This window comes from Urocitellus parryii, chromosome 3, assembly GCF_045843805.1.
Source record: "Urocitellus parryii isolate mUroPar1 chromosome 3, mUroPar1.hap1, whole genome shotgun sequence".
Taxonomy (NCBI): Eukaryota; Metazoa; Chordata; class Mammalia; order Rodentia; family Sciuridae; genus Urocitellus; species Urocitellus parryii.
The window spans coordinates 207909448-207927021 of NC_135533.1; the positions used below are offsets into that span (position 1 = coordinate 207909448).

Genomic DNA, 17574 nt, shown 5'->3' on the forward strand with positions numbered 1-17574 from the left:
CCTCAGTTCTGAATTTAGGTGGTCAGATGTGGACCCTTTTGAGCTCAGCATCTGCCAATACAATTTGACATTTGCATCCTGAATGTTTCCCTCATGACAGGAAGTCCAACTTACTGACCTTGGCTACTTATTTATAAACTGGGTCATTTCCCCTTTCTTTATGGTGTTTCTGTGTGAACTAAGCTGTAGGTTATAGCTCACAGGAAATGACCTGCCCAGATCAGATGCTCCAGGGATAGCAGCCATTGTGATCATCACCTTGTTCCTCATTGGCCCAGGTCACTGTGACGTCACAAGGGTTTCCTGGAACAGGGAGTACAGCATTGGGCAGCTCCTGGGAGACAGGGGTGGTGGGGCAGGGGACATCGTCCCTGGACCCAGGCAGGCAGCTCAGAGCCTTGGTCCACCACCCTGTGCTGTGTTAGACTCATGGACATCATCTCTGAGCCACTCATGAAGGCTCCCAGTAGGCACAGTAAGGGTTTTCAGAGTCTTTAATGCTATTTTAGCATGTTCCACTCTTGGGAAAATGTATAAAACTGATGTTTCTTGGCACATCAAATTATTTCCCCATTGCGTCTTACTATTTCTGGTTCAAATCCATAAAGTATAATTCATTCACTTTTTTAAGAAGATATTTTTAGTTCCAGTTGGGCACAATACCTTTGTTTTTTTATGTAGTTTTTTTTTTATGTGGTTCTGGGGCTTGAGCCAGTGCCCCACACGTGCTAGGCATGTGACCTACCACTGAGCCATGACGCCTGCCCGTGGTCAATAAACTTTTGATGTCACCAGGAATATAAACTGTTTTCCTCTCTGATTCTGCACCACAGAGAACTGGTTACAAATTTTACAATTAGTCATCACACCCACATTTTCTCCACTCTTGGCCTCAGGCTCCCCAATGGGAGAGCAAGAGAAAGTCACAAATGAGAGAGAGCAAGCACGTTCAGAAGTGGGATTGTATTGGAGGGACCCTTGTTCTTAGAAAGTTCTATCCCAAAAAGGCCAGAAGGGGCAGGGTTACAAGGGACAGGTGAGTGTGATTCAACCCAAGGGGCGTCACCTACATCTGAAGACAGGCCCTCAACTTCCTGAACTGGGACAATGCCCAAGTCTCTAGGAAATGTAGGGATGGGTCAGAGCCTCTCGCTTCAGGATGGAAGGTGGGGGGCATTCAGAGGGGCTCCCCACAGTTGGGGTCCATGTCTATCACCTCCTGAGCTCAAATAGTTCTTGTGATCCAAAATTGTGATCTAAAGTATGGAAAAGTAAGTTTAAAAATGGAGCAACACTGGGTTTTATTGAAAATGTACAGGTGAGCCATGAACATCCTGGAAAAGGAAGGCCCCAGGTTAGAAAAAGACACACACACACACACACACAAATCTGAAAGCAGGTTAACTGCAGCTGTTCATGGTGTGCACACCTGTCATCCAAGTTCCTTGGGAGGCAGAGGCAGGGGTATCGTGAGTTTAAGGCCAGCCTGGGCAACCCAGAGACATCCTGACTCAAACAAAAACAAAACAACAATAACAGTCAAACCAACAACTAATTGCTTCTAGATTGAAAGGAAGAAAAAAATACAAAATAGGCAATAGACTTACAGACACCTTTTATCATAAAATCCGTGTATATGGCCAAGAAGCACAAAAAGCAAAGCACCTGCATTGGAGCCCAGCAGGAGAGGCAGCATCCACACCGTGAAGCGCCCTGTTCCATCACTCTTCACCACACTGTGCAGGCACAGGGTCACTATTCCTGTCTGCTGGAGGACAAGGAGCTGCACAGAAATGTTCCCAGGGCCCTCTTCATGTCCCTGTTCCTCAGGCTGTAGATGAAGGGGTTCACCATGGGGGTGACCAGGGTGTACAGGGTGGAGGCCAACACCCCTGTCCAGGAGGCACGTGTCCCTGTGGAGCTGAGGTAGACCCCCAGGCAGGTTCCATAGAAGAGGGAGACAACTGAGAGGTGAGAACTGCAGGTGGAAAAGGCCTTGTACTTCCCTCCTGCTGTGGAGATCCGCAGGACAGAAGCCACAATTTTAGAATAAGAGAAAAGGATCCCAGCAAGAGGGAAAAACCCCATGATGCCTGTCACTAAGTACAATATGACGCTATTGACGAAAGTATCAGAGCAGGCAAGCCTAAGGACCTCAGGGAATTCACAGAAATAGTGTGGGATTCCCACGTCTGTGCAGAAGGAGAGCCTCAGTCCACTCACGCTCTCAGGAAGGGCTCCCAACACACTGATGAGCCAGCTCAGGAGAAGAACTGAGCACAGAGCTTGGGGCTCATGAGGACCATGTGGTGCAGGGGCCGGCAGATGGCCACGAAGGGGTCATAGGCCATCACGGTAAGAAGTAAATTGTCCAGCAGTCCAAAAACAGTGAAGAAGTACATCTGGGTGATGCAGGCTGCATAGGTAATGGCCTTGCTCTGTGTCTGGATGTTCACCAGCATCTTGGGGATGGTGGCGGAGGTGAAGCAGAGGTCAGAAAAGGACAGGTTGGAGAGGAAGAAGTACATGGGCATGTGCAGGTGGGGGTCTGAGATGGTGGCCAGGATGATGAGCAGGTTGCCAAAGATGGTCACCAGGTACAAGGACAGGAACAGCCCAGAGAGAACCGATTGCATCTCTGGCTTCTCAGAAAGTCCCTGGAGAAGAAATCCTGGAGTCCCTGTGTGGTTTTCTGGCTCCATGTAAAGTAAATGTCCCCAGGGGAGAAGCGGCAGCTAGAGCAAGTCCACGGCCACCTCAGGACCCTGGCTGCCTGGGCGTGGACCCAGTGCTCTAGGAGGCATTGGCTTGGTGGCCCCTCCTCTGCTGTGGGTCACACTGGGGTTCCTTAGTGCCACTAGTTCCCTTTTTTTGCCACCACCAGCTGGAAAACCCAGATACCAAACCTGATTCACGTCCCAAAGCCGACTGGACCTGGGGACTCCCCTGAACCTGGTCAGAGCCTTCCTGATCTCAGGTGTCTTTGGAATGACTTTTGTGCTTCACTTTTAAATGTCCTGGTAATAACCACCATTTAGGTAAAATGTTAAAAGCCAGGTCTGTGTAATTCCCATTAATGATGAGGAAGCCACATTTTCTATAGGCTCGGTTAATTTTTAATTAAAAAGTATAATGGACCAATCAATGAAGAAATTGACTCACCCAATTCATCACCCAATGATGAATTATAGGGTGAGTCAATTTCTTCATTTAATTTTGGTGATGTTCATGAATGATGAATATCACCAAAATTAAAATTCAGTAATTTTGAAATCTCACCTATTTTCAATGCATATAAATTATTGGGAATCACATGGAAATAAATGGGCCAAGGAATTTTCCAAGTTTATGTTAACCCTGATACCAAATGACAACTGCTTGTTCTGTAGCACTACAAGACAAAGCAGCCATGATTTCCATTAATTAGCACAAGTAGAAAAAGTAAAAAGTATATTCATTGTGTGTCAAATATGATAAACAGGTGGCATATGATCCAAGAAAGCAACGAATATTTCATGCTTGTCACTCATTCTAATAATACAATCAGCAAGATAATGATCCTCTAGCTATAATAGGATCATGTAATTAGATGCAGGAAAAAATTTTGTGGAAATAGATCTGGAAAGGTATAATTAACTTGCTTAAATATGACAAAAATAATTTCCTAGTTTATCAGCTATATCCACTCTCACATGAAGCTGAGGAATTTACATGAAGATCATGAATTTACAGAAGATCATACACCTGCTGCTACCACTACCCAATGTTGTTCTGAAATTTCAAACCAATGTGACCACAGAAGGAAAAAAGTAACCGCAGCTTCACATGTTGTGGAAACATATGAACAACCTAAAACTGTTTGCAAAGTCTAACTACTCAGAAGTGTTTTTGATAAGGCTAAATAATAACACACAGACTTGCCTTTCTTCCTTATTTGCAGCAATTAACCAATCCATCTTGCATAAAGGTTGTATTCCATACAGTACAAAAAATGTCACACCCACAAACCAGGGTTTGGCTCATTGAAGGTGAACAGGATATGATAGGAACAGTAAGTCATGTTCATTTGCACTTACCGGTGGCAGAAGCTTTATCAATCCTTTCTGCTGATTGACAGCATTTTGTCTGCCTAGAAACACACTGGAGGAGAGAGGTGTCTCTTGTGCACATGGCAGAAATGACTGTAGGTGGATTAAGGGGTCACTGACCATGTGATTGGGTGGAGCAAAGTGACTGTGATGTAGCAGGACCTGTGGGAGAGCGGGAGACGTGGACACTGGGAAAGACGTTAGGGAAGCCAGCATTGCCCCCAGGGGAACTAGCAGTGGGCTCCTGATGAGGAAGAAGAGGGCTGTGGAAAGAGGTCAGAGTGAGCAGAGGGTAAGGGAGGCCTTTGGAGAGAAGAGGCTGCAGTCATCCCTGAGGCTTCCTTCTTTCAGTCTGGGCACCTGGAAATTTCTGACACAATGAACTTTCCTGTTTCCTGGCCCCAGGTGATGCCCCGAGAGGAGCTGCCTCTCAGTCCCCTGATTTCATCTGCAGAGACCTCACCCTGCTGCTCCTGCTCTCTCTACCATGGTCCTGGGCAGATGAGCTTGTGATCTTGTCCTGCAGGCAGGTGCCTGGTGCAGGCAGCCACTGTGCCCTCACCATCAGGGGATGGAACACAGTCATGTTCCTGAGGCAGAAGAGATTTTCCTTCTGTCCTTGGATTGGTGGATGGACGACATCAGGATGAGCAGTGTGTCCTGAATTCCAGAGTCTGAATTCTCAGAGTATTTTGTCTAGTTTTTATTTTTTTCTTCTAATGTTGTAATCTCTAGGCAATGTATATATCAGCTAGGAATCTGGGCACAAGAAATGATTGGGAAATTTCCAGTCAATTTTGTCCCCTTGGGGGTATTTCTAAGTTGGGAAAACAGTCCCCTTCCCACAGGAGCCATTAAAGATGGTGATAAAAACTTTAAATAACAAAGAAGGTCATTAAATAATGATAAAGGGTTTGATTCCATGAGAGAAAAATTATATAAACACATAGACCCAACAGTAGATCACCCAAATTTGTAAAGGAAGTATTTCAGGATGTAAAGGGAGAAATAGATTGTTATAAAAGAATAGTAAGGGGCCTTTTTTGATGAAAATGCATTTATTTATTATGGCATTTCTAAATTAGACTACAAGCTTTCCATATTTAACAAATTTAAATTTGTTACACCCTCTCTTGTTTTCCCATTATTATAAACATTTACATAATATAAAGTAGTAGTATTTTTATTGAGTACTGATTATTAAAATCATGCTTTGATTAGTTCATGAGAGAAATACATCATGGTGGGGGTAATTTAGACTTTCATTTATGCATATTGTATTATCAGCTTCATTTTAATCCCCAGTATTTCCATTTTCCTTCCTCTCCTACCCCAGACTCCCTTCTCCTCTATTGGTCTTCCTTCTATCAGTTTATTGTTTTTTAAAAACTGGTGCATTATAAGCATGTATGGAAGTGGGATTCACTGTGGTATACATGCCCATAGCAAAGTTTGGTCAATTTCATCGACAGTTCCTTCCCTTTCTCATCTCTTCTTCTTCCCCCTTGATACCTTCATCTGCTCTACGGACCTCCCTTCTGTTTTCATGGGAATCCCCCACCTTTTAAAACATTTCTTATTTCAATCTATCTCTGCATATGAGAGAGATCATTTGACCTCTGACTTTCTGACACTGGAGGACTTATTTCACTTAGCATGATGTCCTCCAGTTCTGTCCATTCATCAGAAAATGCCCTCATTGCATCCTTCTTTATGGCTGGGCAAATTTCCATTGTGTATATAAAACACATTTTCTTTGTCTTGTGGTCTATTGATGAGCACCTGAGCTGATTTCATAACTTGGTTATTCTGCATTGTTCTGGTATAAAAATTTGTATCGGTATATGCTGATTTTAGTACTTTTGGATAAATATGGAGGAGTGGTATTTTTAATTGACACATCATTATTGTACATATTTATGGAGTATTGTATGTATTTCTGGAGTAGACTTGCATATAAGGTATAATGAGCAAATTTGAATAATTAGCACATTCGTCACCTTGCATAATTATCATTTGTGCTGAGAGCATTCAGTCCTCCCCACCAGCCATTTTGAAACATACAACATACTATTGCTGACTATAGTCAACCCACTGTGCAATAGAACATGAGAATTTTTCCTACTATCTGTAATCTTGTATCTATTGACTAGTCTCCTCCATCTGTCAATCTCCCTTATCTTTCTAGCCTGTAGTAACCCCTCTTCTGCTTTTCACTTTCATGAGATGAAGCTTTTATAGATTCCAGAAATGACAGAGATTATGCCACAATAGTAAGGGACTTTAATATACTACTTTTGCGTAATCCACACAGAAAGTTAGGAAAACACTAGACCTCACACATTTGAGTAAATGGACCCATTAGACATATACAGAACATTTTCACCATCGGCAAGAGAATACATTTGCTCTCCAGCACACTCCCCAGGAGAGATCATGTGTTGGGCCACAAGCAAGACTTAGAAAATTGAAGCAGATTGAAATCGTATCTAGTATCTTTTCCAAAAAAATGAGTACTGTGTATCAAAAAAGATTATACACCATGATCAAATAGGAGTAGTACCCCACAATTTTTCTCACATGATGATCCTACATACACAAATCAATAAATATGACACATCACATCAATTGAATGAAGGATAAAACCATATGATCATCTCAAAAGATACAGAAGGAGCACTTGATAAAATTTAACCTTCCTGCATGATGAAAAATACTCTCAGCAAATTAGGCATTGGAGGATCATAGCTCAACACATAAAGGCTACATATGATGAACCCGCAGCCGACAGCTCAGTGAAGGGGAAAAGTTGAAAAACTTTTCCTGTAAGATGTGGAAGAAGGTGAGGGTGTTCACTCTCACCATTGTTCTTCATCAGAGTTCTGGAAGTTCCAATAATAAGGGCATCCAAACTGTAGAGGAGAATGTTAGGTTGTCCCATTTGAGGTGACCTGATTTTTAACACTATAGTTCTCACACAATTATACATACTCATGGGATATCATGATAATTTGATATTGTGCACAGTGTGCAATAATACAATCAGCATTATCAGCCTTTCCATCACCTTAAACACGTGCTATTTCCTTTTGTGTGGACCCTGCAAACTCCTCTCTTCCTAGTTCTTCATTAGGCACATAATGAGATGATGTAAAACTAAAATGAACTTACTGTGTTAGAGAACACCAGAAGTTATTCCCCTTACAAAACTATGTTTTGGTACTTGCTATCCAAGGTTCATGATCTTTTAGGTTGAAAAACTGAAAGATGTCACTGGTAAACAAGGAGAACTGATAAATCCAGGAAACCCTAAGGATACAAAGTCAACAACAGAAATCAGCAACATTTATACACAACAATAATAAACTAGTTGAAATAGAAATAAGGAAAACAATGTCATTTCCAAACAGCTCTTTAAAAACACACAATAATAAAAATAAAATAAAATAAACCATGGAGGTAGGAGATTTCTACAATAAGTAGAAAACACTGGTGAAAGAAATTGATGAAGACACTCACAGGGAAAGATAGCCCATGTTCATGCATTGGCAGTATTAATATTGTTAAAATGTTCAATCTCCACAAAACAATCCATAGATTCAATGCAATTCCTATCAAAATACCAGTGACATTCTTCACAAAAGTAAAGAAAGCAATCTTAAAGATGTTGAGGAAGCACTAAAGATCCAAACAATGAAAACAACCCTAAGCAAGAAGCATAAGGGTGAAGAAAGAGCAATATTTGTCTTCAAAACATACTACAAAGCAATAGTAATAAAACAGTACTGGCATGGGCACTGACCAATGAACAGAATAGAGAGCCGAGACATAAATTTATAAATTTAAATTCAACTAATTTCAACAAAGTTGTTAACGTACATATGAGAAAGAATTATATTTACAAAAAATGGTGCTGGGAACACTGTATATCTTTCTGGAGATGAAAGAAATGGGACCTACAAATTAAAAAATGCTTGCCATCACTAATGATAATTGAGATTCCAAGAAAAACTGCAATGGAAGGCTTGGGTTGTGGCTCAATCGTAGAGGCTTGCCTGGCATGTGTGAGGTCCTGGGTCTGAATGTCAGCACCACATATAAATAAATAAAATAAAGGCTCATTGACAGCTAAAAAAATAATTTAAAAAATGCCTGCCACATAAAAAATAAAATAAAGATGTTGTGTCCTCTGAAAACTGGAAAAATAAATATTAAAAATTCTCTCTCTCTTCTCTCTCTCTCTCTCTCTCTCTCTCTCTCTCTCTCTCTCTCTCTCTCTCTCTCAAAAAATACCTGCAATGGAAACCATCTAACCCCAGTCGGAGTGACTATTATCAAACATATGCAAAAATTCTGGTCAGGAAGGGGAGAAAGAGGAACTCTCTACCCTTTTAGTGGAATGTAAATTAATGCAACTATTTTGGGGAACAGTAGGGAGTTTCCTCAAACATCTAAATATAGAACTATCTGGTTCTGCAATTCTTGCATGGGAACGGAGTGAAGACTTTGCGATCTGCAAATGTGTTGATGGGCGATTCTGCTAAGGTCTCCCCGAGTCTTCCTGGGCTAGAACTTTGGGCTTTGGGTCCTGCTCCAATGCAAGGTGTCCTACTCCAACACTGAGGCCCGCAGCTCCACTCGGGGTCCCAGCGCTGGTGATTTCTGCAGAGAGCAGCTGTTTAGGGGTCCTCTAACTCTCTCAGAGATGAGTATTCCGACTAGGTGAGATCTGCTGGCTCACTCCCTTCCCTCAGCCATGTTTTCCCATTCCTGCCATCTGTTTCTTTATCTGAAGATTTTTTTTATTCTATCAATGCTGTCCCTTGAGTCTCATTCTCCTAAACATAAGGATTCTCCCCCATGACCTTTCTGCAGAGCCCTGACTAGAGGATTTATTTCATTGCTTTGCCTACCCTCCTCCAGGCTCATTCAGTACCCTCTAGATAAACAAGCAGAAGACATTGCTGTCCTCTGATTCTGCAATTCTTCTACCTAGGTTAAATCCCATGGAAAGGAAATGAGTATGTTGAAGAGATATCTGCATTTTAATGTTTGTTTCAGGATTTTCACAATAGCTAAGATATGGAATCAACCGGAGTGTCCATTTCCAGATGAATGGATAATGAAATGTGGTATATTTACACATTGTAAAGTTACAGAGCCCTGACAATGAAAGAAATCCTGTCATTTGCAGTAACATGGATAGATCCAGATAGTTATGTTAAGTGAAAGAAACTGGGCACAGAAATAAAAGTCCCATATCTTCTAACTACTACGTGGAACCTAAGAAATTTGACTTCATTGAAGTTGACAGCAGAATAGTGGTTACTAGAGTTTAGGAATGGAAAGAGGGAGGGAGAATAGAAAGAAGTGTGTGATTAGGTGCAAAAATACAGTTAGGCAGAAAAGGCTCTCATCTTCTATAATACAGTAGGGTGACTAAAGGTAACAGTAATTTATGGTGGATTTGAAAAAAGCTGAAAATATAATTTCAAGTATTTCCAATGCAAATAAATCATAAATGTTTGAGATGATGAAAATGCTAATCATCCTGAATAAATCATTACACATTATGTTTATTTATAGACTTATAAGGATAGCACACCACATACCATAAATATGTACAATTCAGCATGCATTAAAAATAACAAAGAAGGGCTGGGGATGTGGCTCAAGCAGTAGCGTGCTTGCCTGGCATGTATGCGGCCCGGGTTCGATCCTCAGCACCACATACAAACAAAAGATATTGTGTCTGCTGAAAACTAAAAAATAAATATGAAAATCCTCTCTCTCTTAAAAAATTCTAAAAAAAAAAATAACAAAGAAGTCCTAAATAATTGGAGAGATAGAATGTGCGTCTTGCCTTGGCAGTGATGCAAAAGAATTCACCACATAGTAAGTGCCTTAAAGCAACACCCATCCTCTGGCATGTTTGAGGTCCTGGGTCTGAATCTCAGAACCACATAAAAATAGATAAGATAAAAGCCCATTGACTACTAAAGAAAATAATTTTAAAAAACCTATAATAAAACCATCTAACTCCAGTCAGAGTGGCTATTATCAAATATATACAAAAATTCTGGTGAGGATGGGGAGAAAGAGGAACTCCTGCACATTGTTGGTGGAATATAAATTAATAGAATCATTGTGGGGAATAGTAGGGAGTTTTCTCAAACATCTAAAGATAGAACTATCTGATTCTGCAATTTTCCTACAAAGGATAAATCCTGTGGAAAGGAAATGAGTATGTTGAAGAGATATCTGCATTCCCATGTTTGTTTTAGGATTTTCACAGTAGCTAAGATATGGAATCAACCCCAGTGTCCATTTCCAGATGACTTTAGGTATACATGACAGCTTTGTCTGCTCAGGGCTTCTCACACATTGGCCAAATCAAACCACTGGTCAGGCTATGTTCTCAGCGGGAGCTCAGGAGTCTCCTCTGGGCTCATGCAGGAAATTGGCAGAATTCTGTTTTTGCCTTGGTAGAACTAGCTCCCGTTATCTGACTGGTTATTGGACAAGGTTCACGTTCACCACCAGGAACTGTCCTTGGTCTGTAGCCACTGGGGCCTCTCCCAACATGGTGGCTCACTATGGCAAGGACAACTGAGCAATCCCCCTCTCAGGACCCCTTGTCATTGCTGGCACATTCCCTATCTCTGCATTTATAGACTTCCTTTTTAGCTGTCCCCAACCCTTTCCCCCACATTTGTAAGCCTTCTGCCTTCTTTCCCATCAGAGTGAATTCTCACTCATCCACCTTCCTCAGTATTCAGCAGCATTTTCCACTAACCTCTCAAACCACTTGCTCTATCACATGATCTATGGATTAATTCATTCAGCAAGTGTCCACTGAGCACCTACTATGTTCCAGGTACATGGAACACAGCATTCATGGTGTTTCCATTCTGTTACAGACTGCACATTTCTGAGTCCTCCTGTGTGGAGATTGGAACTCCCATTGGGCCCAACAGGGCAGGCCACTTAACAATTCTGAGACCCAATGGGTTTGAATGTAGGACAAGGTTCACAATACAGACCACAAAGAATGGGATTTTATAAAAACTAAATGAGGGAATTATTACACACTGCTAATCTCAGGGCAATGTGCATAAAAGGATCTAAATTTCTCTTATTAAATTTTAAAATTTTTTATGAATACAAACACATGACAATTTCAGCTTGTGTTATAAGCATATTTTTTGTTTGTTTGTTGTTGTGGAAAAAGTCTCATGAAGCCAAGGGTTGTAGTAGCTTGATTCTGTATTCAGAGATCAGAGTTCATCCATGGTTGAATAGAGGAACAGTCAATTTCCTGGAGATGGGGCTCAAGCCCATGGGGACTCAAAGGACCTGGTAAAGTAGGTTTCTCAGTCTTAGACTTTGGAAAAAACTTTGTCAGGATTGGGGGAAGGTGTGGGAGGTTTGAAATATAGAAGGCAGAATATTTCTTGGAGAAAAGTAATAATGACTAATTCACCTGGCACTTAATTAGTCATCTTGGGAACAGAGAATCGGCAAAATATAAATTGCTTTTGGTGCAAAGTCCCTCAGGGAAATGATGTCTGAGTGTTGGAATAACAAGAGGGAAGTGTGCCTCATGAGGAGACACACAGGGAGTGCTTGTCTTCCTGCCCTGTCCCCAGCATGTGTGCCACCGTGGTCTGGGTGGAGTGGGCTTCCTTGCTTTAGAGATCTACGTCTGCTTTGGAATCTGAGTCTTGACCCCTTCCTGCAGTCTTGCCTGGCAGTGCCACTTCAGTGTCCATTGTCAACTGTCCAGGGAGGAACTTGGACTTCCTTCCAGAAACCCATCCAGGTGAGCCTGAGAGCCCAGTGGGTGCTGCAGAAAGGCTTCTGAGAGGCTGGCAGCCAAGAGCATGTGCCTTAGTTCACCCAAGTGCCAATCCAGCCTTGCCCAGAGCTGGGAGGTTGCTGTGTTGGTTATTGAATTATTTGGTTAATTCACTGATGTATTTTTTTACCATGTTGAAAAAGGGAGTGGATAGAAGCCACAATTTTAGAATAAGAGAAATGGATGCCAGCAAGAGGGAAAAACCCCATGATGCCTGTCACTATGTACAATGATGCCACTGATGAATGTATGAGGAGGAGAGCTTGAGGACCTCAGGGAATTCACAGAAATAGTGTGGGATTTCCACGTCTGTGCAGAAGGAGAGCCTCAGTCCACTCACACTCTCAGGAAGGGCTCCCAGCACACTGATGAGCCAGCTCAGGAGATGAACTGAGCACAGAGCTTGGGGCTCCTGAGGACCTTGTAGTGCAGGTGCTGGCAGATGGCCACAAAGCATTCATAGGCCATCACAGTAAGAAGTCCCATGTCCAGCTGTCCAAAAACAGTGAAGAAGTACATCTGGGTGATGCAGGCTGCATAGGTAATGGCCTTGCTCTGTGTCTGGATGTTCACCAGCATCTTGGGGATGGTGGTGGAGGTGAAGCAGAGGTCAGAAAAGGACAGGTTGGAGAGGAGGAAGTACATGGGCGTGTGCAGGTGGGGGTCTGAGATGGTGGCCAGGATGATGAGCAGGTGGCCAAAGATGGTCACCAGGTACAAGGACAGGAACAGCCCAGAGAGAACTGAGGGAATCTCTGGCTTCTCAGAAAGTCCCTGGAGGAGAAATCCTGGAGTCCCCGTGTGGTTTTCTGGTTCCATGTAAAGTAAATGTCCCCAGGGGAGAAGCAGCAGCTAGAGGAAGTCCACGGCCACCTCAGGACCCTGGCTGCCTGGACGTGGACCCAGTGCTCTAGGAGGCATTGGCTTGGTGACCCCTCCTCTGCTGTGGGTCACACTGGGCTTCCTTAGTGACACTAGTTCCCTTTTGTTGCCACCACCAGCTGGAAAACCCAGTCGCCAAACCTAATTTACTCCACAAAGCCGACTGGACCTAGGCAACTCCCCTGCATCTGGTCAGCAGCCTTCCTGATCTCAGGTGTCTTAGGAATGACTTTTGTGCTTCACTTTGAAATGTCCTGGTAATAACTGCCATTTAGGTAAAATGTTAAAAGCTGGGTCTGTATAATTCCCATTAATGATGAGGAAGTCACATTTTCTATAGGCTTGGTTATTTTTTAATTAAAAAGTATAAGGGACCAATCAATGAAGAAATTGACTCACCCAATTCATCACCCAGAAATATCATCAGTAATTTTGAAATCTCACCTATTTGCAATGCATATGAATTATTGGGAATCACATGGAAATGAATGTGTCAAGGAAGTTTCCAAGTCTATGTTAACCCTGGTACCAAACGACAACTGATCGTTCTATAGAAGCCCTACAAGACAAAGCATCCAGTACTTGCATTAATTAGCACAAGTAGAAAAAGTCACAAAGTACATTCATGTAGTGTCCTCAGGGTGTCCATGAAGCCTTTTGTCCAATCAACATGTCCATCAGGCCTTTTTCCTGCCTTGGAGGGGCATGGACCATAGTCACATAGGTCCTGACTTAAAAATAGCCTTTTTGTAAGTTTCTTAGCAAATATCCTCAGGTGCTGTTTGTACTCACTGCCCAGGAAGTGACCCAGGCCCATCTCCCTGTCTTCCCAGTCTTGTCTCCTACTCTTTACTTCTTACTTACTAACATGTCTGTCAGGAAATTATCTGGGGATCAATTTTCTTGGCATTTTGGCCACTACTTTACGACTATGAAGATCTCAGGTGGAGTATGGCATTCTGGGGAGACTTCCACATCCTCAGAAGCCCACGTCCCACATAGAGAAAGGTCTCTTCCTTGTAGGCACCCCAATATTTTATTTTTATATATTTTTTTCTGTTTATATTTTATTTTTTGTTAAAAAATGAAGGCAAGTTCTATTCCTTTTGAATGTTGTTGATGTGGGCATCCTGGGAGGCTGGTTTTCTTGCTTCTAGAATTTTTGCATGGAAGAGGCCTCATAGGAAGGGTGGGCAGTAGAAGAACGTTTAACAGAGAAACTGAGGAATTGGGCAGCGGATGGCATCTGGATGTTGACTTTGCCCAGCACCATGTCGGGCACGGACACATTTCAGGTTCTGTAGAAGTTGAATTTCGATCATGTCCTCCAAGAATCCCTTCACATGGCCAACACCATGAATTTCTTGAAACACACAGCACAGAGTCTTTATCCTGTCCTAATGGCTAAAAAATGGTGCTTCAGATTTTCCATGGGGAAGGAGGATGTAGCTCCGGTGATTTTTCTAATTATTCTGGAATGATAATTATTGAAAAAGGACATTAGATTATTGCAAATAACTCAAGTTCCATTTAAAAAAGGAAAGAAATGATTTGTTAGATAAAGAGATTATAGCTGTATAAAAAAGTATGTGAGATGCTGGGTAGTTAATTTTATTTATTATTGTAACCATTTTATTTTCTGTATATTCACATGTCACACCCCAAATATACACAATGAGTTAGTAAATTATGGCTGTTAAAGCATTGTGCTTGGTGGATGACCACTGGCGGGTCTTAGCCACCATCTTGCTCCCTAATTTTTAAAAATTTCAATTGACAAATAATTATCATCTACGTTTATGGGGTATGATTCTGCATGCACGCACGCACACAGACACACACACAGACACACACACACACACATATACACACACACACACACACACACACCAATCACAATAGTTTCTTGCCCAATGGATTTATGAGGGCATGATCAAGAGGCCACATGAGATTACATTTTGCTGATTTTGGACTTTCTCAGAAGTGAGGCTGATTCACTGGAGCCTTATGAATGTTGTAATTCAGAAAATTATTCAGAACTGGTTACAAGACAAAATGTTTTGTTTTTATGAAATGAGCCAAGGGAGGGATTCCAAAATGAGAGGAAGAGAGTCCAGCAACTGACACCCTGGAGATGCCCAGTTTAAGGAGACACTGGAAGATAAAATGACATCAGGCCACCAACAGAGTGGACCTTCGTGGTCCAGTGCCCAAGATGGTAGAAACACCTGATCACATCATCTGAATTTCAGAAGCCTTCTTTCCCAACTGATGGCTTCCTATTTTCTAGATAAAAAGTTGCCATTTCTTTTCCTCAATGTGTATATTAATCCTAGGGCTGTGGTGGAGGGAGGTGGGGGGGTGAATCTATTCAGTTATCTACAACCAGAGGAAAATTTTGACAGCTCCATGAGAGAGAAAGCCAACCTATGTAATTGGTGTGATAGACAAAATAAAGACCCCACAGACGTCCCCACCCTAATCCCATAGCCTGTGAGTGTTACTCTGCCTGGAAAAGGAACTTCTCAAGAAGGAGTATGTTAAAGATTAAAAAATCTAATTTTACATTAAATCTATTTAGATGGCACATATTAATGGTATAATGTAATGTTTTCCTGCCTGTCTACAGTGTGAGTGTTTACATAAGGTTAAACATAACTATCTCCTCCAACATGCATTCGTTATTTGTGGTAAAAACTCTCAAAATCCTTTCTTTGTCTTTTAAAGAGATTGGTGCAGGGATGGAGCCTGGGGCCTTGCACTTACCAGGCAAGATCCCTCCCTCTGAGTGGCCCCCAGCCCCTCAGAGCTGTTGGAAAGGCACAGCACACTTTGTGGTCTAGTGGCCCTACTTTTGGACACACCACAGAGCTTCTTTCTCCTGACTGTGACTTAGTACCCACTGATCAAGCTTTTCCCACCCCCTCCTCCCCAGCCTCTGGGAACCACTGTTCTGCTCTTTGTTTCTATGAGATCAATGTTTGCATTTCACATATGAGTGGGATCATGCATGTTAAGCATCTTGAGATGAGAAAATCATCCTGGATTGTCCAGGTGAGCCTAAGGTCATCACCAGGGTCTTTAGGAGACTCAGATAAGGGTGGGGACAAATGATAATAAGCAGGAACTAGGTGGGTGGGAGGGAGGGAGAATAATGTAAGGTCAGTGCACAGGCAGGCATGATGGTGGAGTCCAGGAGGCAGCGGAAGCATGGTCTGTGGACAGGAGGAGAGAAATCCTGCCAATACCAGGGAACGTGTGCTCTGGGAGCAGGGAGTGACCCTACCATGCTGGGTCAGGAGGTATCGGACACAGCCTTGCTAGACAGAGTGTAGGACTTGGGTTCAGCTGTCCATTTCCTGATCCTCTTGAGCCATGTCCTGTACTGCTCCCGGACCTGCAGAGGCAACCCATGCTCTGGGTCAGCTCACCGAGAGGGGTGCAGGTGGGGAGGCATGGGTGGGAGCTGGGCAGGGGTACCTGTTGGCTGAGGAGGCAGTACACAAGGAAGATGAAGACGCCCTGCAGGCTGTTGACGATGGTGAAGAGGTAGGCCATGATGGGGGCCAGGGGGCCCACCTGCAGGACACCCAGACACCAAGTGCAGCCCAAGATGAAGAGATGAGCCATTGCTTTAAATGTCAGCATCCTAGGTTGGGGGAGAATGGAGGCTTATAATGCACCCACAACAAAATCAGGCTATTCCCCTCTCCACCCTTGGATGCACGTACTCTCCCCTGTAAGCAATTTCTAGGACTGAACTCTGATCTTTACTCTCAATGATACCCCTCAATAGAAATGCCATTTTGGGTCCAGGACAGTGATACTGCATAAGGTGAATTCCAAAAACTCATTTTCCACGAAGATCCCTAATTTCATTAACCAGTGTTACTGAGGATGCCCTGGGCTAGGGCTTGGACATAAGTCACAAACAGAAGCTGGGGTCAGGGGTGCACACCTGTAGCCCCATCTCCTCAGGAGACTGAGGCAAGAGGATCACACAGCCTTGGGAACATAGTGAGGCCCTATATTAGAAAACAAACACAGGACAAAATTTCCGTTTTCATTAATCTTATGCTCTGTTCAAGTGTCTAATACAATTAAATGATGATATGCAAAAATTTGAAAGGTTAATCAGAGGAACCCAGAAGAAAGAGCAAGAATTTTACCCAAGATGCTGAGTGAAGGAACAACCCCGCCCCCTGGAGGACTGAACTGGAGTAGCGTTTATCTACAGGGAGGAACAGTTATTTACAAGGTGGGAAGGATTCTCAGCTGAGGGTGGGGCAAGAAACTGCAGCCTGAGACATGGGGTCTGTCAGGAGAACAACAATGCTCTTGGCACTCTTGCTGTGGAAGAGCTGATAAAGAGTCCAAGCATTGCTGATCAGCCAACGCCAATTCCTCCTGAGGCTGAGGGGGTTCAGAGTCGGAGGCATTTTGGGACATCAACAGCAGAGCCCTGAGTCTAAGATGGCAGGCATAGAAGGGCAGCGGTATTAATTATGGGCAACCATGAGGGGCTGCCCAGGCACCTAGCTTTGTTTTGGGCGTCATCCACCTCTGTGGGGTTGTGTCCCCTGGTCCATCTCACCTCGTGTTCTGGAGGGTGGACACATCTCTATTGATGGAGGACAGCTTGCTCTTCACAATCCAGAGGGTCATCAGGAAGAAAACCAAATTGACCTTCAAGAAATCACAAAGGAAAGACAGCAGCACGAATCTGACATAATTTTCCTGTGTACA

General features: G+C 42.9%; 1 protein-coding gene and 2 pseudogenes across 1 annotated transcript in view; all 3 read right to left on the reverse strand.

Annotated features, from left to right (window-relative positions):
- Positions 1 to 1755: 1755 nt before the first annotated feature.
- LOC144253852 (olfactory receptor 7C1-like) lies at positions 1756 to 2702 on the reverse strand (annotated as a pseudogene).
- Positions 2703 to 12056: 9354 nt separating this feature from the next.
- LOC144253853 (olfactory receptor 7A17-like) lies at positions 12057 to 12765 on the reverse strand (annotated as a pseudogene).
- Positions 12766 to 14250: 1485 nt separating this feature from the next.
- The window catches only part of LOC113177942 (adhesion G protein-coupled receptor E2-like), a 44661-nt gene continuing 41337 nt past the window's right edge, over positions 14251 to 17574 (reverse strand). Inside the window, exons 17-20 of the mRNA XM_077796514.1 lie at positions 17423 to 17514; positions 16309 to 16477; positions 16115 to 16225; positions 14251 to 14300 (exon numbers count right to left, since the gene is read on the reverse strand). Coding sequence (XP_077652640.1) covers positions 16124 to 16225; positions 16309 to 16477; positions 17423 to 17514 — 363 coding nt within the window. The 3' untranslated portion in view covers positions 14251 to 14300; positions 16115 to 16123. The remainder of the gene's footprint in view (positions 14301 to 16114; positions 16226 to 16308; positions 16478 to 17422; positions 17515 to 17574) is intronic.